Source organism: Mobula birostris, chromosome 5, assembly GCF_030028105.1.
Source record: "Mobula birostris isolate sMobBir1 chromosome 5, sMobBir1.hap1, whole genome shotgun sequence".
NCBI lineage: Eukaryota > Metazoa > Chordata > Chondrichthyes > Myliobatiformes > Myliobatidae > Mobula > Mobula birostris.
Genome location: NC_092374.1, coordinates 21,349,008 through 21,369,762, shown reverse-complemented (window position 1 = coordinate 21,369,762; position 20,755 = coordinate 21,349,008). Strand labels below are relative to the sequence as shown.

General features: G+C 42.3%; 1 protein-coding gene across 2 annotated transcripts in view; it reads right to left on the bottom strand.

Moving 5' to 3' along the window:
• Positions 1-9,354, bottom strand: part of neil3 (nei-like DNA glycosylase 3) — a 38,390-nt gene extending 29,036 nt beyond the window's left edge. Inside the window, exons 1-2 of one of the 2 annotated variants that reach the window (XM_072257688.1) lie at positions 9,201-9,354; positions 4,433-4,560 (exon numbers count right to left, since the gene is read on the bottom strand). In XM_072257688.1, the coding sequence (XP_072113789.1) occupies positions 4,433-4,560; positions 9,201-9,293 (221 nt within the window). In that variant the 5' untranslated portion in view covers positions 9,294-9,354. Of the gene's footprint in view, positions 1-4,432; positions 4,561-7,237; positions 7,325-9,200 lie in introns of those variants that run through there. The other variant, XM_072257689.1, reaches the window with a different exon arrangement.
• Positions 9,355-20,755: the final 11,401 nt, after the last annotated feature.

Below are 20,755 nucleotides of genomic sequence, written 5' to 3'. Positions count from 1 at the left end.
CAATTGAGTATTCCTGTATTTCAGAAATCTAAAACAGCATGTGATGTCTAAAGCACAAAAAAAGACAAAGCTTATTCTAAAAGTTCACATTGAATGAGTCATAATGCTAAACATTGAACAATACCCAAACAAAAATAGATGTGGGAAAACTCAGGCAAAATCTTTGGAAAGATTCTTTCTTTCTCAGTTCCGATGGGAAAAAAGTTAGTCAAACTAACAGAGAAAGTGGGCAGAAGGTGATGGCGGAAGAAAGGGAATTTCGTCAGAAGGATGAAAATCTAAGAGAAATTCTTTGTCTCACCCAGTACCTACAAAATGATGAAAGTTCCTTTAAAAGCTAACATTTACAGTAAAACAGCCATAATTTCCTATTTTATAGTTTGGAAAACCCAATGGCTCTGTATTTGACTTGCCTGCTTTCCTCCCAACACTTACTGGGCATTGTTTCATGTATTCTTAAACTCACCATGGCTCTGTTCCCTGCAGTCCCTTTAAACTCAGAAAGTCCCCATTTCCTACTCACTTTTTAAATGCACTTGGATCCTGTTCCCTATGCTCTATTTAAATTCACTGGGACCTGCTCCCAATGCCCTGTTTAAACTCACCATGGCTTCCTTCTCAATGTTCGCTTTAAATTCACTTTGTTCACTGGAAAATAAATTTTACTCAGTGACACATATATCAAAAGAAGGTGTGTTGGTAGTCAGAAGGTATACCAATCTAGCACCCAAGTTGAGGGGACCAAGTTATCATAGTTTTAATGTATTTTGGTAGATGGCTTAAGTTCCAAGTGTCCTCATTTTATTTGCAACACCTCTTAAAAATTAAGAGATGTAAAAGAATAACACCCTAGGGCACAGCTACCAATGGTTTTCAGGGATCTCAGACTATGTCATCAATATAGTCAGTCTGGATGTAGATCAGTGATGCCCAACTGGAATACAAGAATAACTATAGCTCTGCAGGTGGTGAGCACTTGTCATCACAATGCTTCTGAAACTTGGCAATCTCATCCGACTATCCGACCAACAGACATTATTTGGAATTAGCAACCAGGATGCCCAACAGTTCCTCTTGACTCGTGGCACGGAACGAGTTCATACAATTTAACAAATGGCAAGTCAGGTACACCATCTCAACTTTCTCTACGGATCTACAGAAAACAGGTCGCACAATGATACAGCACTGGCTGGAACAAAATGGTGAAATAGAGCCTATCAATGAACTTGACAGCCCCGAGGATTCTTCGAGGTGTTCAAAGTGACCTTAGCTGCATATATGCAGTCAAGAACTATCTTTGGGGATTACGAGACCTTACATGATCGGTCAAACGCACCAACAGGAATAGTATAAAGGTAGCTTGCCGAACACCAGCTCTTTCCCAAATAACATTCAGATTCCAATCTGAATCATTGTCAATGTGATTTTCGCTGTTGTGGTCATCTTCATTTTTGCCTCGCCATTCCTTTGTGTCCCACTACCGTTGTTCCGTGTTAACTTGCTGTTGACGTCAACATCTGATAGGCATTCCCAGTTGTGTTAATTTTTTTTATTTTAATGGTGGATAAATATGTACGCGCAACCTCCGTGAGTCTGAAAGTGGTGAAGTCTTGAAATTCTAATCGTGCTAAGGAACAGAAACAATGCAATGTTACTTACCTGAAATATGGTTTTATTCCATTCCTATCAGATCAGCAATGCCCATGTATCTTATTTGTGATATTGTGCTGTCTAATGAAGCCATGTAACCATTACGATTGCAGGAACACTTCCATATAAGACACCCTGTAAAGGCTACTTATAGTATTACTCAGGCTCAGAAGATACAGTAAAAGCACTTGAAAAGTGTTACACACTCAAGTCATTTGCCAAGAAAGCTAAAAATGACTTTGATAGTGGTGTCATAGCTTCTTGTAACATTTCCAAAATGATAGCAATGTGTGGAAAATCTCATAAAATTGGTAAAAGATTAATAATGCCTGCTGCATCAGAAGTGTTCTCAAAATGGATACCAGTATTTTAAAATCAATTCCTCTGAGCAATAACTCTGTAGTTTGTCGTATTGACAAAATGAGTGAAGACATTGAGCACTACCTATGCACAGAGCTACAAAAAAACAAAATTTGGGATACAATTGGATGAGACAACTGTGCGAGACAACAAGGTATTACTAAAGGCACATGTATGGTTTGTCAAAAACGGAAAAGTTTATCAAGAGATTCTCTTTTGTAAAAAGCTAAACAAATATCAATAGAGAATTAATCTACAATGAGCTCAAAATGTATATTGAGGATAAAAGTATTCCAATTAGGAACATAATTTGTTGTGCAACATTTGGGATGGACACAACGACATCAGACCTAGGCAATGAACAAATGGCGATGAGGAAGCAGTGTGCATGTGGCAAAATCTGCAAGAACGATCACGGCTTGAAGATCCACCAAGCGAGGATGAAGTGTTTGGTGGGAGCAGGAGCAACACAATGCGCAAGTGTCCAAACTGGTGAGATGAAGGAGGGGCCAGGCCCGGAGTCACCCCATAGTGCCCGGAACCTCCAAGTGTTGCAAACTAATCTCTCTAACATGAAGTCTAACAGGAGGCAGATCAAATGGCCTGCAGCTAACATGACTTCACTGTGGAAGCAGTTTGATGATGACGTTAACCAAATTCTGGAGGCAACTGCGAAAGGAGGGGTTGATAGGAATCTGCAAGCCATGACAACAATTATTGTCAGTATCCCAGTGGAGGTTGGTTGTAGGGGATTCGTAGTCCGTTCTTTAGTTAGAGCCTTCAGCATTTTGGGCATTGAGGGAGAGAGGAAGAGGAGAGCCATCCGCAGTACCACCGATGCGGCAGAGAGGGCCTCAAGATGGCTGTGGCTCAAAAGAGGGGAGCCATGGAGTTGTAAGTAGCTAGCCATCTAGACACAAGCTGGGGTCTAATCAGCCCCGGCTGGGTCACCTGGAGGAGGTTGTATGATGTTGAAAGACCTGAAACACCTGATGATTCCAGGAACATCACTGAAGATGTGTCCAGAAGCATCAATAGATGTACGTACACAGCGGAGCACCATATATGACAGGCCACCATGCTGGTTTAGTGGCATTCCAAGCCTGTTTCAATCAATTGTGCAATTCATTGTTAACATTCCGCAGCCAAAAACCTCAGCCAGCGACTTTTTTCAAGCATGACTCTTGTAATCTGTTATCAACAAAATTAAGGCAAAGCCATTAAATGGTGGAATATTTTGCCAGTTATGCCAAGATAATGAAGAGTTTGAATGCTTGCTTCTTCACATTGAAGAGCGTTGGCTGTCAAAAGGCTGCTGCTTACAATGTTTCATTGGTCTTTTTGACACCGTGGTTGAATTTTTCCTCGAAGTCTTGAGCTTGGGTAAGATGATTGAAATTCCACATGGAGATGTGGCATACCTAGCCGATCTGTATGACAAAATGAATATTTTAAATATGAAACTACAAGGTGAGAATTTCAATTTAATCCAGGCAAAAAGTGCAGAATCCACTTTTATCAGAAGATTGGAAATATATATGCAAAACATTGGGAGGAGAATGTTTTCAGTTTCCCTGCACGGAAAGCATGGCATTTTTCATAGATGGTGATTTGTAAGAGTACTGTTTATACCTGCAGTCAATGAAGAAGGATTTTCAGAATAGATCCAAGAATTTGAACGAGCTTGAAATTCCTGACTATGTAATTATGCCATTTCTTGGCAAGGTAGAAGAAAGGAAGAGAGCTTGCAAGAAGAAATGATCAAAATTCAGAATGATAAAGCAGCAAAAATGCTTTTCAAAAATGTTGGGATTTGTGGTATACAATTGGTATGTGGCTACAGTGTCACACAAAGTTTTCTACTCTTTGGAGAAGAGAAAAACTGCTCTTCATTGCATTTCCATCCTCCAACCTTGATGAAAGAGGCTTCAGTGCAGTGAACCACATACTCACAAAAAAGAGAAACTGGTTGGACAATGTTACGCATGGGGACTCAAGGCTTTTGCTGTCACAACTTGAATCAGGGATTTCAACTCTTGCTAAAAACCATCAAGCTGAAGTATCACATTGTACAGTGGCTTTGATATCAGCACACAGGTATTGTGTAAGCTAGGTTTAAAGACAAATAAAAATTTAAAGCAGAATCATTTTTCTCATGTTAGCATGTAATAGACCTGTTTTTCCACTATGGGGGCGCCAGAAAGTATATTATATCTAAGAGAGGCATTGGCAAATATGATAGTGCTTTAGTGGGGCATTCGCAAGTATGAAAGTGTTTTTGGAAGGAGCGTTGAACCAAAAAAGGTTGGGAAACACTGATGTAGATAATCTATTTTTCATAACTGCCCAAGATTTTAATCAAAAGTTCAGATCTCTCCCCCCCCCCCAATTTGGCAGAAGAAAATTGCAACAGATACACAACCTTAATGCAGTTTTCTCAAAATATATGAACAGCTCCTTTCCCAGTGTCTTCACACCAGTGTAAATCTTGCCTTTCAGCAATTCGATTGCTTGCAAACAGGAATCATTCCGTCCACTTAGCTGAGTAACCTGAAAGAAACAATAAAAGTAATGCACCACACACAAAGTGCTGAAGGAACTCAGAGGGTCAACTACCATCTACTGCGGGAAATGAACAGTCAACATTTTGGGCCGACACCTTTCATCAGGATTGAAAGGAAGAGAACAGAAGCTGGTAGATGATAGGTGAATCTAGGTTGGAGGGAGGGAAACAGTAGGTGTATGGAGGAAGGGGTAATAAAAGGGAAGAAATTGAGAAGCTGGAAAAAGAGGCAAAAGGCTGAAGAAGGAATCTGCCAGAGAGGACAGTAGACCATGGAACAGAGGGTGGAGGTGTGGTACTAGAGGAAGGAAAGTAAAAGTGGTAGGTAAGTTGGGGAGGGGAAAGAAGGGGTAAGGGGGAGGGGGACTTTTCCAGTTCTGATGAAGGGCAACAAAAGGAAACTGTTTCTCTTGCTACAATTTGTTGTCCATTTATCCTGTTTACAGTTACTGCTCTACAAGTATGCCCACAGAAAATGAATCTCCGGCTTGTATGTGGTTACACGTACATAGTCTAATAATAAATTTTATTTTGAACTTTGAAATACTGCCTGTGGAATATTTCTAGCATTTATTGCTTTTTTTCAAAGCAAACATATTTTTTATATTCAATGTGGTGGTTAAAAGGCATGAATTATCCCACAAAGCCACATATCATTTCTCATTTTAGCCACAAGTAACTTAAAGCCAAATATCAAATTTGGAGATATAGAAACACAGTAAACCAGTCAACCCCTCACTTAGCCTTTCTGCTGCCTGAAGCTATGTACTGCCATCTAACATGATTACTATGCCAGCTTACTTGCAGTCTTGATATGAAACACTCTGTTCCTTAGCTCAAACTTCACTAAATAGTGACAAGCTGAGGAGGCAAAAGAGGAGCAAGACTGATTTTGTCAATCCCAATTAATCCCAGCACTGGAAACCAATGCACCTTGGTTAAATTAGTCATAGTCATACTTTATTGATCCCAAGGGAAATTGGTTTTCGTTACAGTTGCACCAACCAAGAACAGAGTATAATTATTGTACCAGTAATGCTGAGGGCTGGACAACAGATCTAGAGGCATGAATTTAAATACCACTGCAGCAGGGTCGTTTGTTATGTTCATGTCAAATGAATTGGATGATCATGGTCTTTCAATGACCTTGATTGTTCTTGGCAAATTTTTCTACAGAAGTGGTTTGCCATTACCATCTTCTGGTTAGTGTATTTACAAGACAAGTGACCTCAACCATTATCAATACTCTTCAGAGATTATCTGCGTTGTATCAGTGGTCATATAACCAGGACTTGTGATATGCACCAGCAGCTCATAACAGCATCCACCACTTGCTCACGACCTTTACCAGGGGGCTAAGCAACTTCTACACCTTGCCCATGGGTGACCTGCAGGCTAGTTGAGAGTAGGAGTGCCTTACACCTTCTTTGGCAGAGACACACCTCTATCACACCAGCCAAACAGCAGGTTAGTAATTCAAGTTAAATGGAATTTAAAAAAAATAATAATTTTGACCATGAAACTATCAGGATGTTATAAAAAAAAACCCCGTCTGGTTGACTAAACTGCCACACTTACTTGGTCCACCCAGTGGGATGACCCCAGACCCACAGAAATACAATTGACTGAGTGAATCTCCCAAAATGATCTAGCAAGTTACACTCTGTTGCTGAAGCAATTGGATAAGATAACAAAGGTCCATCATGTCCATGTAAATCATGTACACATGTATACTAATTGCTACACATCTATGCACATCACAAAACTACAGCCTTCATCCCATGGATTCTGTTAACTCTTCTCACTGCCTCATAAAAGCAGGCCATATAATCAAAGACCCCACCCGACCCAACCCCAACTCAGACATTCTCTCTTCACACTCACCCATTGAGTAGAAGATACAAAAGCCTAAAAATACATACCACCAGGCTTAAGGACAGCCTCTACCTCAGTTATAAGACTATTGAATGGATGTCCTGTACGATAAGATGAAGGGGTGACGAGCTTCATCCAGAAGTGCATCGAGGACGTTGTCCCCCAAAACTCAGTCAGGGTCTATGCAAACCAGAAACCCTGGATCAGCAGTTCCATGCATGCTGCACTCACCGCACAACACAGAGCTTTCCTCACCAGTAACTACCGGAAACTCAAGAAATGCAGCTACGATCTACGTGGTCATCGATGCAGCGAAATAATAAAAGGACAAGATCTAGATACAACTCTCCAGCAACAACACACGCAGCTCACGACAAGGTCTGCACACCATCGCAGACTTCAAAGCTAAGTGCAGTGGTGTTTCTAACATCGCTGCCTCTCTCCCAGATGAGCTAAACCTTTTTTATGTTTGGTTCGATGTAGCCAACACTGAGCCCCTAAGGAAAGTCGCCGATGCGACCTGCACTTTGGTCTTCTCTGAAGCTGAAGTACACAGGTGTTTCTAATGAGTGAACAGCCGCAAGGCTGCGGGACTGGACGGCATCCCAGGGCGGGTACTCAGAGTGTGTGCAGCACAACTGGCTGGTGTGTTTGCAGACATTTTTAATCTCTCCCTCTCCCAGTGGAGAGTGCCCTCCTGCTTCAGAACATACACTATTGTCCCTGTACCTAAAAAAGCCCGAGGACCAAGGTAACATGACTGAATGACTGGCGTCCTGTCGCACTCACCTCAATAATAAGCAAGTTCTTTGAGAGGCTGTTCAAGAACTACATCTGAAGCATGCTACCACCCACAGTAGATCCGCTACAATTTGCCCACCGACACAACCGATTGACAGAGGTCGCAATAGCCACAGGTCTGCACACCGTCCTTGCACACCTGGAGAGGAGGGATGTTTATGTTAGAATGCTGGTCTTGGACTTCAGCTCAGCATTCAACACCATAATTCCTTCCGAGCTTGACAAGCTCAGTGACCTTGGCCTTCACCCTGCCTTGTGCAGCTGGATCCTGGACTGCCTGTCAGATCGCCGGTGGGTGGTAAGAGTGGGCTCCCTCACCTCTGCTTTTCTGACCTTTAACAAAGGAGTCCTCCCAAGGCTGTGTCTAAGCCCTCTCCTTTCCTGTGTGTACACCCATGACTATGTCAGCACCCACAGCTCCAATCTACTAATTAAATTTGCAGATGATACTACATTGATAAGCCTTATCTCAAATAATAACGAGGCAGCCTACAGAGAAGATATCATCACCCCGGCACAGTGGTGTCAAGAAAACAACTTCTCCCTCAATTTAATCCTATTTACCAGTCTTAGGGCCATAGCCTTCAATGTCCCAGCAGTTTCAAGTTATCATCCAGATACTTTTTAAAAATATTGTTAGCATACTTGTCTCCACTACCCACACAAAATAAGAGCTCCAGGTTTCAACCACCCTCTGGATTAAGAAAATTTTTCCTCAGGTCTTCTCTAAACTTCTAAGGCTGCATTTGAAACATGTACCCTCTGATATAGGGAGAAGTTTCCTACTATCAACCCCAAGTCCAAATCCTAGGTACCTCTATCAGGTCCCTCTCAGTTCCTGCACTCAAAGGAAAATAAAACCACCTAATTCAGTCTCTTCTTAACTAACACTCCATTTCAAGCAATGTCTCAGTGAATAATTACTGCATCCTTTCTAATGAAATCACATTCTTCTAAGCATAGCCAGCAAAATGCATATAATACTCCAGCTGTGCCTTGAGCAATGTTTTAATAAAGTTGCACCACAACCTTCTTGTTCTTATATACTATACCATATCTATATAATGCAAGTATCCTATATGCCTTCTTCACCACCATATCTAGTAATGCTATTGCCTTCAGGGACCCTTGGACTGGTACACCAAAGGACCAGTAGTTCTTCAATACTCCCTAGGGGCCAACCATTCCCATTCCAGCCATTGTACATAGAGGAAGACAGGATTTATCAGGTGAAAATAAAGGCCAATAAATGCTGGTTTTGTCAATGGTGTAAGTGAAATCAAAGGTGCAATAAACAAAGTGAACTCACTTTACTGTAATATTCTAAATGTTATTATAGCAGTACTCCATTTCTTATATTGCATTGTCTTCACTCTATAAAGCACACAGCCAAAATATAACTTTCTCTACTTACATTACTCTATTTGCAATTTTCTGCTCATAGTAATGTACTTGTGGAGCATACATGATTTTTTTTTTTGTAAAAGTAGCTAACCACTCTATGTACATCTTCATAGTCTTATGCACCGCCTGTACCTGCTGTCAAAACTGTCCGTGGACCTGCTTCTTGTCATTACCCACTGCCTGTTTGGGAGAAACGGAATTAACATTTCAGATTGATAACCCTCCATAAAACTAGAAATGTTAAGTTTTTTTTAAAAGAATGTTGAGCTGGTGGAGAAAGAGAAATGTTTTGTCTCTTTCTCTATTTACACTTAAAGGCAGACCAGCCATGAACAAGTGGCCGGCACCGAAAGAATCTATGCGACCTGGGCCGCTAACGTGAGAGCGCGAACGCCGACTTCTCTAACTTCCAGTAACCATCCTCTGCCTGTTGTGGCTCCTGTCATTTCCCGGAGCCCGTGTCCCCAGTCTGCCTGCGCCCGTTTTCCTGTCTCCCTCAGCATTCGACCGACCGCGTACACCCGGGCCTCGCCGGGCGGCCACTCACCGCGCTCCCTCGCAGCCCCACCACCCGCTGTCCCGTCCGGACACGGCTCCGGATCTTCTCCCCATTCAGCGCGCACCCGGGTCCCTCCACCATGGCGATGCCGGTGTCAGCAGCGGCGGAACAACCGGAGGCGGAGCGGGTGCGGAACCCGCCAAATTAGTTCAACCGCTGCGCAGGCGCAGTCACAGTCACGGCTCGGCAGAGTCGGCGGCGGAACCGAAACTCTCGGCTGTTAACGCGCACATACATAATTCTGAGGGGTCTCAGCAGCAGCTGTGGAGAGAAATAAACAGTCGACGTATCGGGCCGAATCCCTTCATCAGGGGAAGAAGGCAAAATAGGAATGTGGCGGAGGGGAAAGAGTACAAGCTGGCAGGTGAGCAGTGAGTCCAGGTGATGGGGAAAGGGGTAAAGTGAGAAACTGGGTGGCGATGGAAGAGGTAAAAAGCAAAGAAGAAGGAATCTGATCGGAGAGGAAAGTGGACCATGGGAGATAAGGAACACGTTAGGGCAGCAGAGAAGAGAATGGGGAATGAGTGAATAAGGAGGGGAAGGAAATTAATGGAAGTTGGAGAAATGGATGTTCATGCCATTATTACCCATGAAATATAAGGTGTTGCTCCTTCTGAGAGTTGCCTCGTCGTGGCAGAATTGTCGGAATGGGAATTGAAATTGAAATGGTTTACTGCCAGGAAATCCTGCTTAGTAAGGATGGGGCGAAGATGCTCGACAAAGCAGACCCCCATTCTACATTGGTGCTTACCAATGCACCAGATATAGTAAACGACTCCAACAGATTCACAAGTAAAATGCTGCTTCACCAGGAAGGACTATTTGGGGCCTTGAATGGTGGTGAGGAAGGATATGCCAGGAGGGAGATAGTAGGGAGGGACAAGTGAACAAAGGAATCACGGAGGGAACGATCCCCTGTGGAAAGTGGAGAGAGGAAGGGGAGTAGGTGAAGATGTGTTTGGTGGTAGGTTCTGTTGAAGATGGAGGAAGTTGTGGAGATTGATGTGTTGGATGTGGTGAGGACAAGAAGAATGCTATCTCTATAAAGACATCAGGAAGATGGGGTGAGTGTGGATGCCTGGGATGAGGGTGAAGGCAGGATCAGTGGTGCAGGAAGGTAAATCGCATTCTTTGAAGAAGGACAAAGAATGTTCTGAAAAGGAAAGCCTCATCCTGGGAACAGATATGGTGGAGACAAAGGATCAGACAAAATGGAATGATATTTCTACAGGAGACAGATTGGGAAGAGTTATAAACGCAAACGTGAGGAAATCTGCAGATGCTGGAATTTCAAGCAACACACATAAAAATTGCTGGTGAACGCAGCAGGCCAGGCAGCATCTATAGGAAGAGGTACAGTTGACGTATGGGGCCGAGACCCTTTGTCAGGACTAACTGAAAGAAAAGATAGTAAGAGGTTTGAAGGCAGACTTCAAATAGAAATATAAGATAGAATCTTTTCGGAATTAATAATAACACCAAGGAATTAAAGCTGCTGACCCTCTCCGCCTCTGATCCTCTGGTGAGGATTGTCATGAACCTTTGGTTCCCTCCTTCTGAAGTTAATAATTAGCTCCTTGATCTTGCTGAGATGAGTAAGAGGTTATGGCATCGCTCAGCCAGATTTTTAATGTGCTTATTGGTCACCAACGTTGATTTGACCTATGACTGTGGTGTCATCAGTAAGCTTGAAAATGCCATTGGAGCTGTGTGTAGTCACACAGCCATAAGTGTAAAACAAGTAGAGCAGCGGGCTAAGCACACAACCAGGTGCTGCACCTGTGCTGATGGAGGACATGTTGCCAAACCAAGCTGGAAGTTTTTAAAAGAGGCCATGAAATATCATTAGTGATTGAGATTAAGGAGACCCGCAGGCATTTTACACATGTACAAAACACAACAGGATAGCCAGGGAGAGGGTAGCACACTGAAGACCCACACTCACTGATTCAGAACCAACCCCTTCCTCTCTGCCATCAAATTTCTGAATGGTCCATAAACCTTGTTCCTTTTTTAAATGCATATTTTTATAATTTATAGTATTTTTATGACTTTGCATTGTACTGCTGCTGCAAAACAACAAATTTCACATAATGTAAGTCAGTGACAATAAATCTGATAATAATTCTGATTTTGATCACAAAGACAAAGGAGAGAATTTGGCTGGAGCCAAAGAAGGAGGGTGAGATACTAAATAAGTACTTTGCATAGATATTCACTTAGGAGAAGGACATAGGGATAGCGACATCAGGGAGAGGTATGCTGATATCTCAAGTCAAGGAGGAAAGGTTGAATTTCTGAAGAATATTAAGTTGGATTCATCCCAACGGTCTGATGGGATTTATCCTAGATTATCTACAGGGACAAGAGAGGTTTCTGGGGCTTTGGCAGAGATCTTTATATGATAGCTTTGGTGTTGGTTAGGAAGGGAATTTTGGTACTTGGGCACTTGACAGCTCAAGGCATAGCTAGTAATAATGGAGCAATTACATTTGGAAATAAGCGTACAGAGTTGGATGAAATGTGAGATTCAGGAGAATTGCAAATTAGCATCTGTGGCAAAGGTGAGACAGGGCCTTTGAGGAGTTGAAGGCAAGGATAACAATTTTTAAATTGTTAAAGTTTTAAATTTAGGGTTCAAAGTAGATCAGTGAGAGCAAGGGCAAAACCGCCTTGATAACAATTAGGACACCTGCAGCAAAGTGAACAAGATCACTTTGTGTTAAATCTCTAAATATGTTTTTGAGTATTTTATCTGCACTATTGTATTTTAACAAATTTATATTCAAACTCTGAAATAATTGGGATGCATTAGAATCATTTTCAAAGCACTTGCTATGTATTTTTTGTATTTTTATATGGAAATTAAATAGTTTTTGTGCTTTTTTAAAAAAATATTCTAGTCATTAGGAACTAAAATTGTGTCCAACTAAAAACTGTTCGGCTCACGTAAATAGTCCCATCTCTTTGTTGCCTTACTTTATGTAAATTGCAAGTGTTTTAGCTACATTTTTAATTTTACTGCGAAAACTGGCAAATTATATATATGCCAATTAATTCTTTTATTTTTATTTTTCTCCATCTTCGGCCCTCAATATGTGTTACTAAGTTTTTTTTCAGGAACTTAGCTAAAGTTACCTCACAGCAAACAAAATAAATTAAAATATATTAAATAGTTTTTGTCAATTTGAGGATAACATTGTCCATGCATCAGGATGTAGGTCTTTCAGTTGGTAACAAAAACGTTTGCTTTGGATCTATGCTTCTATTGCTGTTTCATAAATCAAGATTATATTTTAAAGAATTAGATTTCCAGTGATTTACTTTCAATTAGTGTTGTTTATATCAATTGTTTAAAACATTTCACATATTGCTTAATGTCAGACTGGCTTCTTTCCACTTCATTCTGTGCCACACCAGTGTTTTCTCAGTTCTGCATCAATGTTTTGAATTAATATGTTTTACTGGGGCATAATTGGAACCATTTTTGTACTTTCTGTGACAAAATGCTTAACTACAGAGAGGATGTTTGATTCTGGAAAATATGTGATTGTCAGAATCTAACATGAGCATCAGGTCAAGCTGGAATGAATCCAGGGCCAATATATCAGCAGTTTTGTCTCAACTCTGTTCAAAATATTGGAATAACATTACATTTTCCAGACTGGCCATGCTGTGTGTGGAAAGGGTGAAGAGAGAATGATTATTTATGTTTTCCATGCTCAAACTGCCGCCAGAACATCATTTGGCTCCCTGAAGGCAATGAAACCAAATGTCAGAAAATGGATGTAACTGGAGATTGATATTTATTGATGTGCAGATTTTATGGAGAACATTTTAGTCGATTATCCATCAGGATCTCTGTGTCTTTAGCAAGACCAATGTTTCTTGGCATTCCTAATTGTCCTTGAGTGATATGTTGCTTCTTGAATTAGTCTAGTTTGCTGCTGAATGCTCCTACAGTACTGTCAAAAACTCAAAAAAAAACAGTAGCAACACTTGGCCAGCAGGCCCCTCTAGCCTGCCCTGACATTCATTGAACATGGCTGATTAATGCTGGCCTCAATTTCTCTTCCATGCCAGTTCCCCATCATCATCAATACCTCTATTTATCTTGAATATTTATCTATCTCCACCTTAAGTAATGATCTGACGTTCACCAGCCTTGGATGCAGAGAATTTCCAGAGACTGACTACCTCTTAAAGAACAAATTACTACATACACCAGTTTTAAATGATTGGCCCCTTATTTTGTGGTCCTTGTTCATGGCTCTCCCAGTAGCGAGGGAGCTCCATGATTTCCACAATGTATAGGCCAGAGATAAACTTTCAAGTCAATATACTGTATTACTTGGAGCAGTAAAAAGCAAATATTGGCTTTCCCATGTGCTTGATGCTTTAGGTAATTTTTTGCTATTAGAGGTTTTGATATTGGAGTTTGGGAGGTGCCGCCAGAGTAGTCTAGGAGAGCAATTGCACTGCCTCTTCTAGATGGTATACAGTGATGCCAAAGCACATTGGTGGTGGAAATAATTAATGATTAGAATGGGAGGGATGGTGGAATGCTATCAAATGTGCTGCTTTATCCTAGATAATATTGAACTTGTGGAGAGTTGTTAGAGCTACATCAATCCAGGCAAATGAAAAATGTTCTGTCATAAATCTTGTGGAGAGTTGTTAAATCTACATCAATCCAGGTAAATGAAAAATGTTCTGTCATAAATCTAACATGGTTGTAGATGTTGGAAAGGTTTTGAGGTGTCTAAATTGAGTCATTCATGGGAGCAGTGTCTTGTGACTAAGAGCCTCTGCTCTTGCGGGGCATTTGTGTGGTTAGCCAAATGAATTTCTGGTTAATGGTAGTTGATGGTGGTGAAGCCAATGATGAATAATATCATTGAATGCAAAGGTAAGCTTGTTGGAAATGGTCACCCCTAACACTTTTGTGGAGAAAGTGTTATTTACCATGTCTAAATATTGCCTAGATGTTGCTGTATTTTTGCATTGACCAGTTCTTATAGTGAAGATTTGCAGACAAAATAGAACACTGTGCAACCAGCATCAACCACTCCACTTCCGACGGAAGGAAGATCATCATGAAGCAGCTTAAAATGGTTTGGTCTTGGATGCTGAACTAGCAATCTCCTGCTGTGGTAAACTGTGGCTTTGATGATCTACCCTCAATGTTCACAAACATTTTCCTTTGCGTGGGATATGACTTCAGTTCTTGAAATATTTTCTTCTTGTTGCCCATTGATTTTAGTTTTAGTCTGATCCTTGTTGATGCATTCAGTCAAAAGATGCGTTGATGTCAGGGATCTAGAATTCAGTTCCTTGGTCTTTTTTTGGATCAAAGCAGAGATAAAATTTGAAGCCAAATAGTCCTAACCCAAACTAGGCCAAGATAATGTTTTCAAGGAGAAATTACTCATTGATATATTAGGGTTAGGTTTAGGGTTCTTCCATCACTACCGATCAACAGATGACACAATAGCTACTGCTCTACACACTGTCCTTACACATCTGGAGAATAAGGATGCTTATGTGAGAATGCTGTTCTTGGACTACTTTTCAGCATTCAACACCATAGTTCCATCCAGGCTTGACAAGAAGCTCAGAGACCTCGGCCTTGACCCTGCTTTGTGCAGCTGGATCCTGGCTGGCAGGTGGTAAGAGTGGGGTCCCTCACCTCCACCCCTCTGACTCTCAATTCAGGAGCCCTCAGCACTGTGCACTAAGTCTCCTCCTTTACTCCCTGTATACCCATGACTGTGTTGCCACCCACAGCTCTAATCTGCTAATAAAATTTGCCGGTGACACTACATTGATTGGCCTTATCTCAAACAATAACGAGGTGGCCTACAGAGAAGAAGTCATCTCTCTGACACAGTGGTGTCAAGAAAACAATCTCTCAATGTCTCAAAAACAAAGGAGTTGGTTGTGGATTACAGGAGGAATGGAGACGATCTAACTCCTATTGACATCAATGGATCTGGGGTTGAGAGAGTAAACAGCTTTAAGTTCCTCAGCATCCACATCACCGAGGGCCTCACGTGGTCTGTACACACCAGCTGTGCGGTGAAGAAGGCACAACAGTGCCTATTTCATCTCAAATGGTTGAGAAAGTTTGATATGGGCCTCCAAATCCTAAGAACTTTCTACAGGGGCACAACTGAGAGCATTCTGACTGGCTGCATCACTGCCTGGTATGGGAGCTGTGCTTCCCTCAATCGCAGGCCCAGCGCATCTGTAGTTGTGAACTTCCCATGATTCAGGACATTTACAAAGACGTGTAAAAAGACGTGTAGGATCATTGGGTACCCGAGTCACTCCAACCACAATCTATTCCAGTTGCTACCATCCGGGAAACGGTACCACAACATAAAAGCCAGGACCAACAGGCTCCGGGACAGCTTCTTTCACCAGGCCATCAGACTGATTAACTCATGCTGATTTGAGTGTACTCTATGTTACATTGACTTTTCTATTTATTATAAATTACTATGATTGCACATTGCACATTTAGACAGAGATGTAGCATAACAATTTTTACTCCTCATGCATGTGAAGGAGGTAAGAAATAAAGGCAATTCAATTCAATTCTGTTTGAGAGTGGATTGATTATATGGTAATTAATTTAACATTTAGAGAAATAGAACAGAACAGGCCCTTCCGGCCCAACAACCCACTAGCCTCATGACAGAACAATTTACAATTAGTACTAACCAGTATGTCTTTGGACTGGGATAAACTAGAGCACCTGGAGGAAATCCACACAATTGACAAGTAGAATGTACAAAGTCCTAACAGACGACACCAGAATTGAACTCTGAACTCCAAAATGCCCCAAGCTGTTGATCATAAAACAAGCCTCCCCTCCATTAACAACAGGAATTCTGCAGATGCTGGAAATTCAAGCAACACACATCAAAGTTGCTGGTGAACGCAGCAGGCCAGGCAGCATCTGTAGGAAGAGGTGCAGTCGACGTTTCAGGCCGAGACCCTTCGTCAGGACTAACTGAAGGAAGAGTGAGTAAGGGATTTGAAAGTTGGAGGGGGAGGGGGAGATCCAAAATGATAGGAGAAGACAGGAGGGGGAGGGATGGAGCCAAGAGCTGGACAGGTGATTGGCAAAAGGGGATACGAGAGGATCATGGGACAGGAGGTCCGGGAAGAAAGACAAGGGGGGGGGGACCCAGAGGATGGGCAAGAGGTATATTCAGAGGGACAGAGGGAGAAAAAGGAGAGTGAGAGAAAGAATGTGTGCATAAAAATAAGTAAAGATGGGGTACGAGGGGGAGGTGGGGCCTAGCGGAAGTTAGAGAAGTTGATGTTCATGCCATCAGGTTGGAGGCTACCCAGACGGAATATAAGGTGTTGTTCCTCCAACCTAAGTGTGGCTTCATCTTTACAGTAGAGGAGGCCGTGGATAGACATGTCAGAATGGGAATGGGATGTGGAATTAAAATGTGTGGCCACTGGGAGATCCTGCTTTCTCTGGCGGACAGAGCGTAGATGTTCAGCAAAGCGGTCTCCCAGTCTACGTCGGGTCTCGCCAATATATAAAAGGCCACATCGGGAGCACCGGACGCAGTATATCACCCCAGTCGACTCACAGGTGAAGTGTTGCCTCACCTGGAAGGACTGTTTGGGACCCTGAATGGTGGTAAGGGAGGAAGTGTAAGGGCATATGTAGCACTTGTTCCCCTCCATTAACTCTTTCTATACTATCTTCTGCCTCAGGAATGCAGCCAACAAATTCAGGGACCCTCTCACGCAAGTAATTCTTTCTTCTCTCCCATCTGGCAGAAGCTACGAATGCTTAAGAATGTGTACAACTGTACTCGAAGAGAGTTTCTAACCCACAGTCATTAAACTTCAGAATAGACCTTGTATATGATAAAGATGAGTTCTTGACCTATCAATTTACCTCATTGTGGAGTGTGCTGTGCACTACCTGTGTAACTTTAACACAATATTGTGCATTCTGTTTGTTTTCCTCTTTGTACTACCTTGACATACTTATATATGGAATGATCTGTCTGCATGGCATGCAAATACAACTTTTCACTGTATTTTGGTACATGTGACAATAAACTAATTACCAATTACCTTCCATGTTGCATGAGTCAATGAAAAGTTCATGAGTGTGCTGAGACAGTTGGAGATTTGAATATGAAGATGTGGCATTGAAGCCCTCCACTGGTCGGGGTTGACCATGGATATTTCGTCCTAGCTATCTACATGATATGCAAGCCAGGGCTGTACAATATGGAGAGCAAGCTGTTGCCCCTCTCCACGCAGGTGATGAATCCAAAGGAACAGCAGAGACTGATACAGTTTGGCACCAACATTGTTACAGGTGTTTCAGTTAGCACTGAGATTGACTTAGGATTGTCTGAGGGATTCAGCTCTGGATTTTTCCTTGGAGTTTACTCCTGAAGCCTTCTCCATGATTGGGTGACATAGAAACATAGAAAATAGGTGCAGGAGTAGGCCATTCAGCCCTTCGAGCCTGCACTGCCATTCAGTACGATCATGGCTGATCATCCAACTCAGAACCCTATACCTGCCTTCTCTCCATACCCCCTGATCCCTTTAGCTACAAGGGCCATATCTAACTCCCTCTTAAATATAGCCAATGAACTGGCCTCAACTGTTTCTTGTGGCAGAGAATTCCACAGATTCACCACTCTCTGTGTGAAGAAGTTTTTTCTCATCTCGGTCCTAAAAGGCTTCCCCTTTATCCTCAAACTGTGACCCCTTGTTCTGGACTTCCCCAACATCGGGAACAATCTTCCTGCATCTAGCCTGTCCAATCCCTTTAGAATTTTATACGTTTCAATCAGATCCCTCCTCAATCTTCTAAATTCCAGAGAATGTAAGCCTAGTCGATCCAGTCTTTCATCATATGAAAGTCCTGCCATCCCAGGAATCAATCTGGTGAACCTTCTTTGTACTCCCTCTATGGCAAGAATGTCTTTCCTCAGATTAGAGGACCAAAACTACACACAATACTCCAGGTGTGGTCTCACCAAGGCCTTGTACAATCTGCAGTAGTACCTCCCTGCTCCTATATTGTATACAGCTGGGGTCCCAGCGCTGAGCCTTGCGGTACCCCACTAGTTACTGCTTGCCATTCTGAAAAGGTCCCGTTTGTTCCCACTCTTTGTTTCCTGTCTTCCAACCAATTCTCTATCCACATCAATACCATACCCCCAATACCATGTGCTTTAAGTTTGCACACTAATCTCCTGTGTGGGACCTTGTCAAAAGCCTTTTGAAAATCCAAATATACCACATCCACTGGTTCTCCCCTATCCACTCTACTAGTTACATCCTTGAAAGATTCTGTGAAATTCGTCAGACATGATTTTCCTTTCACAAATCCATGCTGACTTTGTTCGATGATTTCACCGCTTTCCAAATGTGCTGTTATCACATCTTTGATAACTGACTCTAACATTTTCCCCACCACAGATGTCAGGCTTACCGGTCTATAATTCCCCGGTTTCTCTCTCCCTCCTTTTTTAAAAAGCGGGGTTACATTAGCCACCCTCCAATCCTCAGGAACTAATCTAGAATCTAAAGAGTTTTGAAAAATTATCACTAATGCATCCACTATTTTTTGGGCTACTTCCTTAAGCAGTCTGGGATGCAGACCACCTGGCCCTGGGGATTTATCTGCCTTCAATCCCTTCAATTTACCTAACACCACTTCCCTACTAACATGTATTTCCCTCAGTTCCTCCATCTCACTAGACCCTCGATCCCCCACTACTTCCTGAAGATTATTTATGTACTCCTTAGTGAAGACAGAACCAAAGTAGTTATTCAATTGGTCTGCCATGTCCTTGTTCCCCATGATCAATTCACCTGTTTCTGACTGTAAGAGACCTACATTTGTCTTAACCAATCTTTTTCTTTTCACATATCTATAAAAGCTTTTACAGTATAGCTGCAAGGTAGCGGAAGTTTGAGATCAGAGTTTTTGCTCTAGATGAGCTGCCAACCATGGCTAACAAACTCTATTTGCCTGAAGTGACTGATCTTAAGGTGCAAATAGCTCCTTCTCCTGTCAGTAGAAATGGTTCCACCAGGCTTAATAGCTAAGCCACACGTGAAGGCCAGGAGCTGGACTTGGTTGTCAGAGGCGATCTGAGGTGCATGCCTTTGGGAGTATATAATGGGTAGTAGGAGCTTATTCCTACTAACTCCCCCAGCTATGACAACCTTATGGAACCAGTGGTGGGGGGGGGGGAGGAGGGGTGGCATTAGGAACTGATAATAAATGGTAGATTACCAAGTGTACAAGAACATTGGATTTTTAGCATGCATGTCTAAATGACCACTGAAGACAGTGAAAAAGATGATTAAGACCTCAGGACACTTGCTTTTATTTGCTGGACAAGGACTGGAAACAAGAATTTAATTCAATAATCATGTTATACATCAGTTACACCATAGTTACACGTGTAACAATTTGTGGCAGTGCATTGGTGGAAACGTGGCTGTACTAATGAGGAGGCAGAGGAGAACTGAATGGAGTTGAGGGAGGAGGTGGATGGGCAAGAGTTGCACTACTGTCACTTGCAGGGATATTTGCCAGGAGGGAGATTAGTGGGGAGGGATGAATGAACAAGGGAATCACAAAAGGAGCGATTTCTGCAGAACGCAGAGAGTGGCGGGGGGATGGGGGAGGAGATAAAGATGTGTTTGGCGGTAAGATTCCATTGAAGATGGAGAAAGATGTGTTTGATGCGGAGACTCATGGTGCGGTATGTGAGGACAAGAGGAACTCTATCCCTGTTAATGTGGCGGGAAGATGGGGTGAACACGGATGTCTGGGAAATGAAAGCATCAATGGTGGAGGAAGGGAAAACCTGTTCTTCATAGAAGGAGAACATCTCTGATGTCCTGGAAAGGAAAGGCTCATCCTGGGATCGCATGCGGTGCAGACAAAGAAACTGAGAAAAGTGAATAGCAATTTTACAGGAGACAGGATGGGAAGAGGTATAATCAAGATAGCATGGGAGTCAGTAGTTGATAAAAGATGTTGCTAGACAGTTTGTCTTCAGAGATGGAGATTGAGAGATCGAGAAAGAGGAAAGAGGTATCAGAAATGGACCAAGTGAATTTAAGGGCAGGGTGGAAGTAGGAAGCACCGTTGATTAAATCGATGAGATCAGCATGGGTGCATAAAGCAACGTCAATGCAGTTGCCAATTTAGCACAGGAAGAGTTGGGGAGCATTACCAGGGAAGGTTTGATCTTGTGGCTATCTGTTCATGCCTCTCATAATTTTATAAACTCCTGTCTGGTTTCCCCTCAGCCTCTGTCACTTCAGAGAAAACAACCCAAGTTTGTACAACTGCTCCTCATAGCACATGCCCTCTAATCCAGGCAGTGTCCTAATACATCTAGACTTGTATAAGCCATTGTATTTTAGCATTTAGCCTGACTGTCTATTTAAAGTTCATTGTTTGCTTTTAAGAGTTTAAACAATGTTTAAAATGAAGGTGACTTTTAATGTATTCTTTGGTT